General features: G+C 49.7%; 1 protein-coding gene across 1 annotated transcript in view; it reads right to left on the bottom strand.

The window, feature by feature from the left end:
• Positions 1-8,907: 8,907 nt before the first annotated feature.
• The window catches only part of LOC110294986 (kinesin-like protein KIF19), a 51,420-nt gene continuing 45,140 nt past the window's right edge, over positions 8,908-15,187 (bottom strand). Inside the window, exons 18-20 of the mRNA XM_085836338.1 lie at positions 13,439-13,589; positions 11,710-11,820; positions 8,908-9,746 (exon numbers count right to left, since the gene is read on the bottom strand). Of these exons, the coding sequence (XP_085692464.1) occupies positions 9,646-9,746; positions 11,710-11,820; positions 13,439-13,589 (363 nt within the window). The 3' untranslated portion in view covers positions 8,908-9,645. The remainder of the gene's footprint in view (positions 9,747-11,709; positions 11,821-13,438; positions 13,590-15,187) is intronic.

Raw genomic sequence — 15,187 nt, 5'->3', positions numbered from 1 at the left:
CGCAGAACCTGTGAACAGCCCATGCTGGTGAGTCAGACTCCGAGATGGAGCCTGGAGCTTGCTGGCTCCCTAGCCCTCTCTATATGGTGAAGTTTCAGACCAATGAGAAGCTCTGTCTCAAACAGAAGTTGGAAGGTGCCTGAGGTTGTCCTCTGAGTTCCACATATCACACATGAGGTGCACACATGCACCTGCAAAAGAAAGCTAGCATGGTGACGCACACTTAGCATCCCAGCACTGAGCTGCCTTCCCAAAGCAGGAGACTGGTTCCGTGCCAACGGGCTCTCCCAGTGCCTAGGGTTAGAAGCCTCTTTCTGTAGCAATATGACACAGGATGGCAGAGTGCAGAACCTAGGAAGATTTATTATATTCCGGTGGCACATGATCCCATCTTACTAACTAGGATTCAAAACTTACAGCTGAATCCCCTGGGTTGCCATGTGTGCGTGTGACCTGCTCAGGCTGCTCTAACTGTAAGACAGACCCAGCCTCGACTATGGACAGCTCTTTTCCTAGGGTTCTGCAGGCCAGATGCCAGGAGTTGAGGTAGCAAGCAGGCTGGTTCTTGCAGAGCCCTGCAGGAGCATCTTCCAGCCCTTCTCTTTATCTCCCTTCTGTGTACTTCAGCCTAGATTTCCATTTTCATAAGGGCACAGCCAGACAAGATCAGGACTATCCCATGACCTCATTTCATTACCATTCTCCTAGCTCTGTTTCCAAATAAGGTCACCTCTAAGGCACTAGGAGCTAGAGCACCAACATCTCTTTCCTTTCGGGGCTGGAAGATAGAACACAATTCGATCTATAACTGTAAGATCAAGGGCTCAGGTGTGGTTGGGGGGGGTAGAATGCTTGCTCTGCCCTGGACTCCATCTCTATCAATGTATAAACAAGGCATGATGCCACACATCTGCAACCCCAGCATTCAGGAATTGGAGGCAGGAGGATCAGAAGTTCAAAATCATCTGTGAGCCGGGTGTGGTGGCACACACCTTTAATCCCAACACTCGGGAGGCAGAAGCAGGCGGATTTCTGAGTTCGAGGCCAGCCTGGTCTACAAAATGAGCTCCAGGACAGCCAGGGCTATACAGAGAAACCCTGTCTCGAAAAACCAAAAAACAAAGAAACAAACAAAAAACAAAAATCATCTGTGGATGTACAGTGAGCTTGAAGGTAGCCTGGGCTACATGAGACAGTGTCTCCAACAAAACAAATGAACAAATAAAGCATAAATATTATATACTACATTTTTTAAGACAGGGTCTCTTTATATAGCTGGGGCTGTCCTGGAACCAGACTGGTCTAGAATTTACAGAGATCCACCTGCGTCTGCCTCCACCATGGCCTCTGCCTGCCTCTGCCTCCCAGGTGTTGGGGTTAAAGGCATGCACCACTATGTCTGGCCAATGAACTCTATTTCGTTCTGTTTAGGCAGGTGTGCTGCTCACCTGTAACACTGACACTTGGACAGTGGAGGCAGGATTGCAAGTCTGAGGGCATCCTGGGCTAACTAGATGTTATTCTCTGTTACATACCTGCTGGGATGGCTCAGGCCGATGTAATAATCACTGACAACGCCAAAGTCGACAAGCTTCCGAGCAACCGGGTGTTCTCCATGGCAGGTGGAACTGCAGCAGCATCGTACTGCCTCCTTAAGAAGCCACCTGACATGCCATATAAAGCAAGCCCTTTCCTGGGCTGGGCAGATGGCCCAGTGGGGAAGAATGCTTGCTGAGAAAGCATCAGGACCTGAGACTGAACCCTCCCTGCCCCCAGTGACCATGTAAAAGGCTGGACCCAGCCCCGTGCATGCCTATGTCATCACTGCTGAGGAGCCGGGAGGAGCAGACACGGGAGGCCTGATGCAGCTCTCTGGTCAACAGCCGGGTTCCAACTTCAGATGGAGAGCCCTTTCTCAAAGGACTTAGACAGAGTGTGACAGAGCAGAGTGTGACACTCGGGGCCCTTGCCTGTATTGGAGTGGCCACATGCACTTCTGCACAGCACACAGGTGCTGTGCTAGCTTGCTTTCTGTTGCTGGGATAAACAAGGACCAAAAGCGGTCTGGCGGCAGAGGAGGAGAGTGCTTCAGCGTGCGGGTTACAGTCAGCGTATGGGTACAGGGAGATCAAGGCAGCAGCTTGAAGGCAGGAACTGAAGCACTGAAGCTGAACAAGAGAGGAAGTAACTGACTGAGCCACATCAGGCTGGACCCTCACAAGCCTGTCAATCAAGACAATGCCCACTCCCCCACCCCCTATATTCTCACAGGCCAATCTCTCAGTTGAGGTTCCCTCTTCCCAAGTGTGTCTTGGGGTATGTCTCACACACACACACACACACACACACACACACACACCATCACACACCTTCCTGATGATCCTATGAACCTTCGCCTGCCTGAGGCGAGTCTGTAAATTAGCACCCTCATGCTTTTGTTCATCGGATACCCAAAGCCAGTCTTCATAGTCTAGTGACCACACTTGTCTAACACAAAGGCGACTCAAACAGAAAACAACCAGAATGATCTGTTCCTTTGAAAATGTGTGTGTGTGTGTGTGTGTTCTGCATATGGAGGACAGAGGACAATTTGCTGGAGCTGGCTTGTCCACAATGTGGGGTCTAGGCATGGAACTGAGGTCCTCAGGCTTGGCAGGGAGTGCCTTTAACTGCAAGCCATCTTTGTGGCTCCTGAAATACTTAATTCATGTTCTGTTCATTTCTCCTCTGTTTCCTATAGTAACAACATGCAGAAACATTCTTTCTCTGTGAAACAGCCACATAGTATCCAGCCATTTACAGATAAAGAAGCAGCAGTCAGAATGTGCCTAGCTAAAGGAAGGCACACAGTCCTGTAAGCGACAGAATTTTATCCCAATCCAAACTCTGGGCTCCAGAGCATGAGCTACACAGCTGTCCAGTGGTTTCTTGATACAGAAGGGGCTGGCTGTGCCCTGGATCATGAAATCATAATACAGGTTACCTTTTTCATATGTTTTGTGTGTTTGTGTTGGGTGGGAGGTATTTAGTGTCAGTGATATGGATGAATGGTTCTGGGTTAGGATATAGCTAGTAAGTGCTCCGCCACAGAGCCACGCCCCCAGCCCCTCACTGGGGGATTCTAGGCAGGGGCTCTACCACTGAGCCATGCCCCAGCTCCTCCCTGGGGGATTCTAGGCAGGGGCTCTACCACTGAGCCATGCCCCAGCCCCTCACTGGGGGATTCTAGGCAGGGGCTCTACCACTGAGCCACACCCCAGCCCCTCACTGGGGGGATTCTAGGCAGGGGCTCTACCACTGAGCCACACCTCCAGCCCCTCACTGGGGGGATTCTAGGCAGGGGCTCTACCACTGAGCCACGCCTCCAGCCCCTCACTGGGGGGATTCTAGGCAGGGGCTCTACCACTGAGCCACGCCTCCAGCCCCTCCCTGGGGGGATTCTAGGCAGGGTCTCTACCACTGAGCCACACCCCCAGCCCCTCCCTGGGGGGATTCTAGGCAGGGGCTCTACCACTAAGCCACAGCCCAGCCCCTCATTGGGGAATTCTAGGCAGGGGCTCTATCACCAGGTCATGACCCCAGCCCCATGTCATGGGGTTTTCCTAGACTTCAAGCTCCTTCTCATAGGTGGGCCTCCCAGCCTATTCTTCTGCTGGCCTCACTCAAGGGCTTTGAGCGCCCTAGGACCTAGAGTGTGTCTTAGACAGAGGACATGTGCCCTACTGGTTTCATAATGAGGGTTGCAACAGAAGATAAACATAAGTAACTGTGGGTCTTGCAAGAGTGAACCAGTCAATATCAGTTGGCAGCAAAGAGGGCACTGGGAGGTTCTGACACACCTTGGGTACTATGAAGATCCAGAGAACAAGAAATAAAACATCAGGCGGCTCAGTGGTGACATGAAGATCCAGAGAACGAGAAACAAACCATCAGGCAGCTCAGTGGTGGTACACATCTTTAATCCCAGCACTTGGAAGACAAAGGTAGGCAGACTGTTGTATGTTCAAGGGCAGCCTGGTCTACAGAATGACTTCCAGTCAAAGCTACAAAGAGAAACCCTATCTTAATAGAAAACAGGCAAATAAATAAGTATTAAAAAGAAAGAAAATGAACTATCAATAGATGGGATCATGTGAAATTAAAGTTTCTGCCCAGCTAAAGAACAGCAGGACGCACAAATAATGGGAGGTCTGCAGCTATGCCTCACACAGGGGACTAATAACTAAAAATTACACAGAACTGCAGAGATTAAGTACTAAGGAAATACAGTTGCCTATTAGGACATAGTCTGATGAAGAGGAAGTGTTCAGGAGAAAAACATAAATAATTAGTAACTATTTTTAAAATGGCTCTACATGCTTTCCCGGCCTGGAACTACTAATTAACACGACTCTGAGAAACTGACTCACTCTAGTCAGAATGGCTGTCATTAAGTAATCTGAACTGGGGCCAGGTATGGTAGCACAAACCTTTAATCCTAGCACCCGGGAGGCAGAGACAGGTGAATCTCTGTGAGTTCAAGGCCAGCCTGGTCTACAGAACAAGTTCCAGGACAGCCAGAGATACACAGAGCTCCCCCCCCCCCACCATCTGAAAACAGAGGAGGAAGAAGAAGAGAAATCTGATAACATGGTCCTAGAAAGATGGCTCAGGAGTTAAGAGCACTGGCTGTTCTTGCAGAAGACCCAGACTTGGTCCCAGGAACCCAAATAGCAGCATACACTCTCAGTTTCAGGAGATCTGAAACCTTTGTCTGGCCTCTGTGGGCACCACATGCTCACATGGTATATACATAGGCATACATGCAGGCAAAATGCTCATAAATGTGTTTTGGAAATTTTATTTTTTTTAATTTTATGTGTACAGGTGTTTTGCCTGCATGTATGTCTATGAATTAGGTATGCACAGAGCCTTTGGAGGCCAGAAGAGGACACTAGATCCCCAAGGACTGGAGGTACAGAAGGTTGTGAGCCACCACGTGGTTGCTAGGAACTGATCCCAGGTCCTCTGGAAGTGCAGTCAGTGTTCTTAACTGCCAAGCTCAATGCCCATGAATTAAATTAAATCAAATCTTAAAGAAAAGAACTGGCAACAAATGCTGAGGAGAACTGGGGGAAGGGGGACTGGTGAGGTTTGGTCTGTTGCTCTGTACAGTAATGCTAAATCCTGTACCTGAAGGTCTAAACCTATGAGTGAATTCTCACAGTTACACCCTTTTGTTATGCAAACCTTGTTTCTTGATTGAAAACTCTTGGCTAAGGCCTGGAGAGAAGGCTCAGAAGTTAAAAGTACTGACTGCTCTTCCAGAGGTCCTGAGTTCAAATCCCAGCAACCACATGGTGGCTCACAACCATCTGCAATGGGATCTGATGCCCTTTTCTGGTGTGTCTGAAGACAGCTACAATGGACTCATATACAGAAAAGTAATGTCTTTCTAAAGCATTGGTTGAATAAAATTGGTAACTGGAGGGATTAGAGGTCGGTGGGTTTTGAGTTACCTGGTTGGGGGTGGAGAAGACTGAGGAGTGAGGAGAGACCAGGAGGAAGAGGAGGGAGATGGGTCATGAGCACGTGGCCAGGAGAAACAGCAAGTATCTGGGGTATACCGCTGGGGAGGTAGCCTGGCCAGCAGTTAGAAGAGATCAGGGGTTACCCCCCAGTAATTGTCAAAGCCAAATAAAATAACCATAGTCTGACTCCACTTATCTGTAAGCTAGTCAGGGATAAGCGTAAAGTGGTTCCCTTGTTTATTGCTCTGGGAGGTGATGCGGTCGTGAGGGTGCAGCCCTTGTGAATGATATCAGTGCCCTCATAAACAGACTCTCAAACCCTCCTTCCACAACAAAAAGTCCTGAGCGTCTGCAACCCAGACACAAGTCTCACGGGAACACATCTGCATCTCAGCCCTGACCTTTTCTCCGCAGCCTCCCGGAACTGCCCACCGTCTTTATCGTTTTATTTATATTTATATTTATTTTATGTGCATTGGTGTCTTGCCTGCATGCATGTCTGTGTGAGGCCATCAGATAATGGAGTTACAGACAGCTGTGAGCTACCACGTATGAAGTGGAAACTTCTCGTTCCTTGGATAGTCGGTTATATCAAATGATGTTTTGCTGGGGCACACAGGTGAAAGGATGTCTTGCTAAAATAGACCCGTGAAAGGACGCTTGATGAAGGAGTATAGATATGACCCCACAGACAGTGAGACAGTGAGAGGCGAGCACTGAGCACGGGTTTGGTTTGCTCTGCCTCACTATTCTTTGCTAAGGACACACATGTATTGGTTCACCTTACATAGCCTTGTTGAGCTCAACTTGTGGTAATGCAGCCATTGAGAAAAGTTTGCCTAAGAACTGCTTGTGAGGTTCCTGTGGTGGCTTGCCACTTCTGTGGCCTCGCTCACCTCAGGAGAGTTGTTGAGCCTAAGAGTTCCTTCAGAATTGCAGCTGGTTCAAGCCTGGGGTCTGCCTGCCTCCAGGCCTGGTCTGCAGCTGCTGAGTCACATTTGGTGTTTGTTACAGGACTGAAGTGCTGACAATGATGGCGGAGCTTGCCCCCAAAGAACTACTGCTGAACAGGTACACTCCTCGCATATCCTGAGAACTTCTCTCCCACTACCTCTGCTGGGTGGTGGACTAGAGGAGAGGCTGAGCCCCCATTAAAAGTAGATTGCTGCCGGGCGTGGTGGCATACACCTTTAATCCCAGCACTCAGGAGGCAGAGGCAGGCAGATTTCTGAGTTCGAGGCCAGCCTGGTCTACAGAGTGAGTTCCAGGACAGCCAGGGCTACACAGAGAAACCATGTCTTGGGGGAAAAAAAGTAGATTGCTGAAAATTTTATGCCTACAATGTAGGTACTAGGGATGGAATCCCAGTCCTCTGGAAGAGCAGTCAGTGCTCTGAACCACCGAGGCATCTCTCCAGGCCCACTGTCATTGTTCTTATTTGGAGATGCTGCTCTACCAGCTGAGCCAACATTCCAATACCACCTTCTTCTTCTTCTTCTTCTTCTTCTTCTTCTTCTTCTTCTTCTTCTTCTTCTTCTTCTTCTTCTTCTTCTTCTTCTTCCTTCTTTCTTCTTCTTCTTCTTCTTCTTCTTCTTCTTCTTCTTCTTCTTCTTCTTCTACTACTACTACTACTATTATATTACTATTATTATTATTACTATCATTTTGGTATTTTGAGACAGCGTTTCTCTGTATAGCCCAGGCTGGCCTGGAACTCAAGGGTCCACCTGCCTCTGCCTCCTGAATACTAGGATCAAAGGTGTGCACCATCATGCTGGACCATTTATTGCTTTTATAGCTTCATGCGTGTATAGTGTAGATACACATGTGCCACAGCACATGTGGAGGTCAGAGGTCAACCTCCAGTGTCAGTCCTTGCCCTTTTACTTTGTTTGAAGCAGGGTTTCTGGTTCGCTTCTGTGTATGCCAGCCAATTGGCCTACAATTTCCAGAAATTCTGTCTCCACCTTGTAGCCTCGTAGTTGGAGCACTGAGATCATGGACATACGTTATCTCATGTTTCCAGCTTTTACATGTGCTCTGGGGATCTGAACTCAGGTCCTCACAATTGAACGGCAAGCACTTTACGCACTGAGCCGTATCTCCCCGCCGTGGTCCTTTGGAGTTCAGCCATGACTGATGAGCCCAAGCCTCCCATGGACTAAGGACATAGTTCCCTATTGCACATTAGGAAAGATCTTCACAAACAAAAAGTATGCTGGAGCCAAGCGGTGGTGGACGCACCTTTAATCCCAGCACTTGGGAGGCAGAGGCAGGTGGATCTCTGAGTTCAAGGCCAGCCTGGTCTACAGAGTTCTAGGACACTCAGGGCTACACAGAGAAACCCTGTCACAAACAAACAAACAAACAAACAAATAAACTAGTTTTCCCGTGACCATAACGTTCTAAAGTCATCTTACACCCTGTGTAAAGGGTTCTTAGTGTAGCACTTGGGACCCAAGGGCCCGAGGAGCTAGAGATTCCAGATGACTTCAAAGACCACACACCTCCAGCCACCTCACCACCATCGAGGTAAACATCAACAGAGCTCACAGAAGTCACAGCAAAGCCCTCAGGTATAGAAACTACCACTGAGGCACCTTGTGAAGTCCAATGGGCAATGGCTTCAAGGAAGCCCTGAGCTGGCCTCCCTGGCAGTATGTGTCACGGCACAGATCAGGGGAAGGGGTGACCCCAGCGTCTGATTATAGCTCCTGCCCAATATTTGAAGGCCGGGTGCACATGGGTCCAAAGCCTACTTCCTAGTCAGTGAAAGGACTGCCACCCATCTCCCTGTCTCAACCCTAAGGAGGCAAAGCCACAATCCACCCAGCTTGTCTCCCTGAAAGTTCCCAACACATAAAGGGAGATGCCCTACTCTGCTTTCCGGAGCTGGGATAAACACCATGGAAAAAGCAGCTTAGAGAGGAGACGGTTTATTTTAGCTTCTCGCTGTCAGTCCATCGCTGAAGGAAGCCAGGGTAGGAACTCAAGCAGGAGATGAGGCAGGAGCCATGGAGGAAAACTAGTCAGTGCCTTGCTCAGCTTGGTTGCCCCGCCCCTAGTCCTTACCCCTCATACCCCCATCTCAGAAATCAAACACAAACCAGACAAGGCAATGTCTTGTTGAACATGGAACTCAATTTTGTGTCCTCTTTCCCCACACCCCTCAGTGAAGAAGAAGAAGAAGAAGAAGAAGAAGAAGAAGAAGAAGAAGAAGAAGAAGAAGACAGAGCCCTGGTGGTAGTAGGGCATGCCTTTAATCCCAGCACTCAGGAGGCAGAGGCAAGCAGATTTCTGTAAGTTCGAGGCCAGCCTGATCTATACAGTGAGTTTCAGGACAGCCAGAGCTACACAGAGAGACCCTGTCTTGAGGAAACAGGAAAAGAACAGACAAAGGGCCTTGGGAATGTGGCAGGTGTCAGGATGCTGGCCTAGCATGCCCCAGGCCCTGACTTCCATCCCCAGCACCACATGACAGGTGTGGTGGTCCGTGCCTATAATCTCAGAAGTTAAGAGAGGAAGGTAGCAGGATCAAGAGTTTAAGGTCATCCTCAGCTCCATTGCAAGTTCAAGGCCAGCCTGAGCTACATGAGACCCTGTGTCAAATAAATAAATAAATAAATAAATAAATAAATAAATAAGCCCAAATTCCTAAGTCCCTGAGTCCTCCCCATGCAGGTCCCAGTGAAAGCTAAGCACACATTTCTCACTGGCCTGGCTGGTTCCTCCCGCCTCTCATCAGCATGGCTGGGGGCTTGGGAAGCTTGTAGGGGAAGACAGGTATCAGGGAAAAGAGCAATCATGCCTCCCCCAGTGCTGGCTTCCCCAGATGACCACTTGCAGACTGTTCAGAGATTAGTGGCAATGGGGACACGTTCTCCCACCCTTTCTGAGGCTGCTCAGACCTCAGGGACCTCTACAACTGGAGTGTGAGCCATGGACTGTCAATCATCGGAATCCAGAGATGTGGAGCCATCCCAGGAGCATCCTCAGCAACCGTAATGACCCAGGAAAGGCCCAACATGGAGTCTTGGACAGGTCCTCAGCCATGTGAGGTGTCTTCTCCAACTCTCATTGGGTGTTGGGGTTCACTGGACTCTCAGTCTTCCAGGTGGCTGTCTTCTGCTGCCATCTACTTAGGACGCCTTGGCCTCTTGGCACTGCCACCCTGGAGCTTGGAGGGATTGTTGGGGGGCAGTGGGCTTTGACGCCGGCCTCTGCTGTCTGTAGACCCTGGGGTGGATGGGAGGCTTTAGTTTGAGGCCAAGTCAACTCAAGAAGAGCCAGCACTCACCAGACATTGTGACTTTAGCTCCATCTGTGGCCACACAGCTCAACACTCACAGAACCTGAACTCCCCCTACACACACACACACACACACACACACACACATATATACACATACACACACATATAACATATATATAATGTATATATATATATACACACAAACACACACATATAGTATATATATATACACACACACATACACATGCACACACACACACACACACATATATATATATATATATATACATACACACACATATAACATATATATATATATGTATATATATACACACATATACACACAAACACACACATATAGTATATATATATATATATACACACACACACATACACATGCACACACACACACACATATATATATATATATATACACACACACTCACACAGGCACATACACACATACACACACACACACACACACATTTGGGACAGGCAGCTGACTTCACCAATACCAACATTCTCCTCCAGCTAGCATGTGTGATCAGGGATGCTTCATCCAATGGCTTTTCCTCCTCAACCTTCAGGCTGATTTGGTCTCTTATGCTCCCGGGTCTCTCAGAACCCTCTGTTTGATAACATGCCCAGCACCTCTGGCCAAATGCAACAAAGATGGGCACCTGTATGGCCCCTTGCCTATTCCTCATACTCAAAGATACAGTATTAAATAGGCTATCATTCAGCATGCTTAGCTGACCAATCAGCACCTGGAAGACCCCTTCCCCCCAGAGCCCTTTAATCTTTTCCCCCAGAACAGCAGCATGGGGGAAGGTAAGATGCAGCATCAGGAACTGAGGTCAGACAGCAGGAAGGACCTCCCACTTGCTCCCTACCCCTCAAAATCCTGATAGTTGGACAGCCCAGGGATGCTTGACTTCAATGACTTGGTGGTCAGGTGGTTCATTAGGTGACAAGATCGTCCTAAGGATGCCAGAGGGAGGTTGCTGTCCCCAGGAGGGGTTTGGGGGAGTTCTGGTTTCTCTGTGTGAGATGAAGATAGCACAAGCACGCTCACTAACATGGCCGGCCTCATAGCTGGGATTCAGTGATGCACAGGACACTACACTGGGTTTCTTTGATTGGATTTCAGGGTCTGTGTCAGGTGCAAAGCAAGCAGGTACTGAGCTAAGTACATGCCCAGCCCTGTGAGGACAGTTTTAAAAAAGAATTTGGGCGATCCATACGCAGAGGGTAGGGAATGGACTCACCTAGGTGCCCACCTGTCCACCAGACACCTAATCCCTGTCATTAGTCCCCTGGTGCCACCTCCCCAGGACAGAGCCCCAAGACCCCATTCTCCTCATCCTGACCCTGCCCCCTGCTCCCCTACCCACCCACACTGACTCCACTGAGCTGGGTACCGGTTCTATCAGAATCCCACCCCCAGCTACAGCTCCTATAACCTTGAAGCCTGCTGACCTTCCCCCTCCCAGCCTTACCCAGCCCTCACCTGCCCACCTTGACCCTTGACCCTCAGCTTCCAGCCAGCCACTCTGGACCAGACATCTCAGTCAAAGTTAAGGGACATTAAAATGTTTGAGAGGGAAGTGGAATGTTCCATCAGGAGTGTCAGGGAGCCTCTGCTGGGACAAGGACAGCTTGGAAAGTCAATGCTCCTCAATGTCTCCTCCCAACCAGAACAAGCTGGGTGAGAAAGAAAGGGGGCTCTCTGTCAAGTCCTGGCTGTCCACTCACTGCCCAGGTCATCCCGTACCCCGACTTCCGAGAGCATTGCCGTCCCCAAATGGGCTAAGTTCATAGTTCACAAGCGGCAGAGTCCTGGAGAGTGGGAGGCTGCTGGCCCTCTACTGAGTCTCCCACAGAGAGGACCAGGTGTCCAAGATGACAGTGGAGTGGGGACAGGAGGACACGAGGTCAGACACTGACCTCGGATGTCACGGGGCAGGAGGGGAGGCCGGCTTGGGGCTGCTGCATTGCTCTGCCACACGGCGCTGGGGAAGGTGAAGCTGACCTCTGGCACTTGGAGGATGTTTTCATCTGAAGGAGACAATGGGAGGTGTTATTTAGCTACCAGGCTGAGAGATCAAACCAAGGCTGGGGAAAGAGATGAGGCTCCTCCCTCCCTATGACTCCACAGGAGGCTGAGAAGGAGAGAGAGGAGGGGAGGGGAGGGGAGGGGAGGGGAGGGGAGGGGAGGGAGAGGAACAGGGAGTGATGAAGAGGCCAGAAAGGGGGGAGGAGGATGAGGTCTATTTAGAGAAAGTATTTTGCTAAGTAGTCTGGGTTGGCTTCAAATTCTCAATCTTCCTACCTCAGCCTTCTAAGAGTTGGCAGTACAGGCATACAGTGATTGCTTGCTGGGGAGACAGGGTCTCAGTATGTAACCCAGGCTAGCCTGCCACTCCCAATCCTAGCCTGTGAACCTCCTGAGTGCTGGGATCACAGGCTTAGAGTTTAATCCCTGAAGGACTACCCAGTGCTAATGTGCTTTGTCCTGTGCGCGCATGCGGGTTTGCATGGGTGCAGAGGTCAGAGGTTGATATTAGATGTCACTTTCAGGTCTCTCGGTCATGGCTTTGGCTAGAAGCTTTGTGTCTCTGCCCCATGACTGGAGCAGCAGATGCACACTATAGTGCTAGGCTGCGCTGCGGTGGCCCATGGTTATGTGAAACTTTACAGACTAATTGTGATTGAAGGAACCCATTTCTATAAACACAACCATGGTGCTTGTGATCCCAGACCTCAGAAAGCTGAGGCAGGAGGATGACAATTGGAAGAACAGTCTAGGCTACATACCAAAATGTTTATCAAAACAAATGAAGAAGAAGGAGAAGAAGGAGGAGGAGAAAGAGAAGGAGAAGGAAAAAAAGAAAAAGAAAAAAAGAAAAAGAAAAAGAGAAAAAGAAAAAGAAAAAGAAAAAGAAAAAGAAAAAGAAAAAGAAAAAGAAAAAGAAAAAGAAAAAGAAAAAGAAAAAGAAAAAGAAAAAGAAAAAGAAAAAGAAAAAGAAAAAGAAAAAGAAAAAGAAAAAAGAAAAAGAAAAAGAAAAAGAAAAAGAGTTTTGGGCTGGGCATGGTAGTGCATGCTTTATTCCCAGCACTCAGGAGGCAGAGGCTAGTGGGTCTCTGTGAGTTCAAGTCCAACCTGGTCTACAAAGCAAGTTACACAGTATCTCACAGCTAGGTTATACCTGTCTCCAAAAAAAAAGTTTCTGTTTTATTTAAGCCAGGGTCTCACATAACCCAGGCTAGCTTCAAATTCACCATATAGCTGAGGATAACCTTGAACCTCTGATCCATCTCTACTTCCCAAGTGCTGGGATCACAGGCACGCACCACCACACACCTCCGTGGTGCTGGGGATGGAACCCAGGGCTCCACACATGCTAGGCAGACATTCTGCCAGTTCAAATCCTTCCCAACTGGCTTCTATCTAGACAGATGTAAACTCGGCATCCAGGTATGAGGAGCTGGTCAGAGGGACCTTAACTTTCCTGCCCACTGGTCCATCCACCCAACAATCAATTAAGCAAACTAGGAAAAACAAAAGCCAAAACTCAAACCAAAGCCCACAGACAGCAGGTGGTTACTGTCGCCAGCCTCTGGTTTGCCTGGCCTGAAAGAAGGAAATATTATTCCTCTTTCTTTGACCCATTACCCGTGTGAGCACTGAGGCTGGGTTTCGTCTTGGAGGCCACAGAGACAGCAGGGAAGAGGCCCTTCCCTGCCGGCTTCGGTGGCTGGAGGAGTGCCGGGGACAGCTGGCTCTCGGAGGGATGGTCCACAGACGGCTGATGTTTCTCCAGTGTCTGCAACACAGAAAAACACCTACTGTGTGCCAGAGTAACAGAAGCACTGAACAGGCCTGAGAAAAAGAGCAAATGACTCAAGAGTCTGACCCCCCCCCCCTTTCCCTTATGGAGGGTGTAATGGCTTAAACAGGTGGGGCTCCCATAGACTCGGGTGTTTGAATGCTTGGCTCATGGGGAATGGCCTTGTTGGGGTAGGTGTGGCCTTATTGGAGAAAGTGTGTCACTGTGGTGGAGGGCTTTGAGGTCTCCTATGCTCCAGCTGGGCCTAGTGTGGCACACGGTCTCCTTCTGCTGGCTGCAGATCAAGATGTTGAGGTCGCAGTAGCTTCTGCAGTATCATATCTGCCTGCATGCTGCCATGTTTCCCACCATGGTGAAAATGGCCTGGCCCTCTGAACTGTAAGCCAGCCCAACTACATGCTTTCCTTCATAAAAGTTGTCCAGTTGTACAGTATCCCAATATGTAGTCCAGGATGGCCTTGAACTCACAATACTCCAGCCACAGCTTTCTAAATGCTGGTATTAGAGGCCTGGTATTACAATGTCCAGCCTTCATATTACTCTCAAGCCAGTAAATACCCTGCGTTCAGCAGAGGTTGGGGCTTTGGCCACCAGAGGCAGGAGAGAGGCTGGCCAGGCCCTCAGTTACTAGCTAATACCAAACACTGGAAGCACAGAAACAGATGGTAGTGGTAGACACAATGAATTCACTCTCTCATGCTACTTAGGGTGCTTGCTCTGGAGCCAACCAATGACCCTTTCCTTAAGTTAAAATGTAAGTACTGACTGGAGACGTGACTTAGTAGTAGAGCCCCTGCCTAGAATCCCCCAGTAAGAGGCTGGGGGCGTGGCTCAGTGGTAGAGCCCCTGCCTAGAATCCCCCAGGGAGGAGCTGGGGGCGTGGCTCAGTGGTAGAGCCCCTGCCTAGAATCCCCCAGTGAGGGGCTGGGGGCGTGGCTCAGTGGTAGAGCCCCTGCCTAGACTCTCCCAGTGAGGGGCTAGTGTGGCTCAGTGGTAGAGCCCCTGCTTAGAATCCCCCAGGGAGGGGCTAGTGTGGCTCAGTGGTAGAGCCCCTGCCTAGAATCCTCCAGTAAGGGGCTGGGGGCGTGGCTCAGTGGTAGAGCCCCTGCCTAGAATCCCCCAGTGAGGGGCTGGGGTGTGGCTCAGTGGTAGAGCCCCTGCCTAGAATCCCCGAGTGAGGGGCTGGGGGCGTGGCTCAGTGGTAGAGCCCCTGCCTGGAATCCCCCAGTGAGGGGCTGGGGGCGTGGCTCAGTGGTAGAGCCCCTGCCTAGAATCCCCCAGTGAGGGGCTGGGGGCATGGCTCAGTGGTAGAGCCCCTGCCCAGAATTCCTCAGTGAGGGGCTGGGGTGTGGCTCAGAGGCAGGGTTCTTGCCTAATTCATGTAAGGCCCTGGGTTCTATCATGAGTACCACAAAAGGAAGAAAGGAAAAAGGAAGGGAGATATGATTGGTCACAGAACTGCACAAAACACAAGTTGGCACTGTGGGTCTGGGTCATGTAACGGGCTCAGGCACCGTGAAGGATTGATTTGAGGTGAATATACTTTTCTTCTATCTCAACTGCAGGGATCCCAA

The sequence above is a fragment of the Mus caroli genome, unplaced genomic scaffold, assembly GCF_978045245.1.
Source record: "Mus caroli unplaced genomic scaffold, Mus_caroli_1 scaffold_4, whole genome shotgun sequence".
In the NCBI taxonomy this organism is placed as follows: Eukaryota; Metazoa; Chordata; class Mammalia; order Rodentia; family Muridae; genus Mus; species Mus caroli.
The sequence above is the reverse complement of the archived record's forward strand: the minus strand, read 5'-3'. Positions and strand labels throughout refer to the sequence as shown.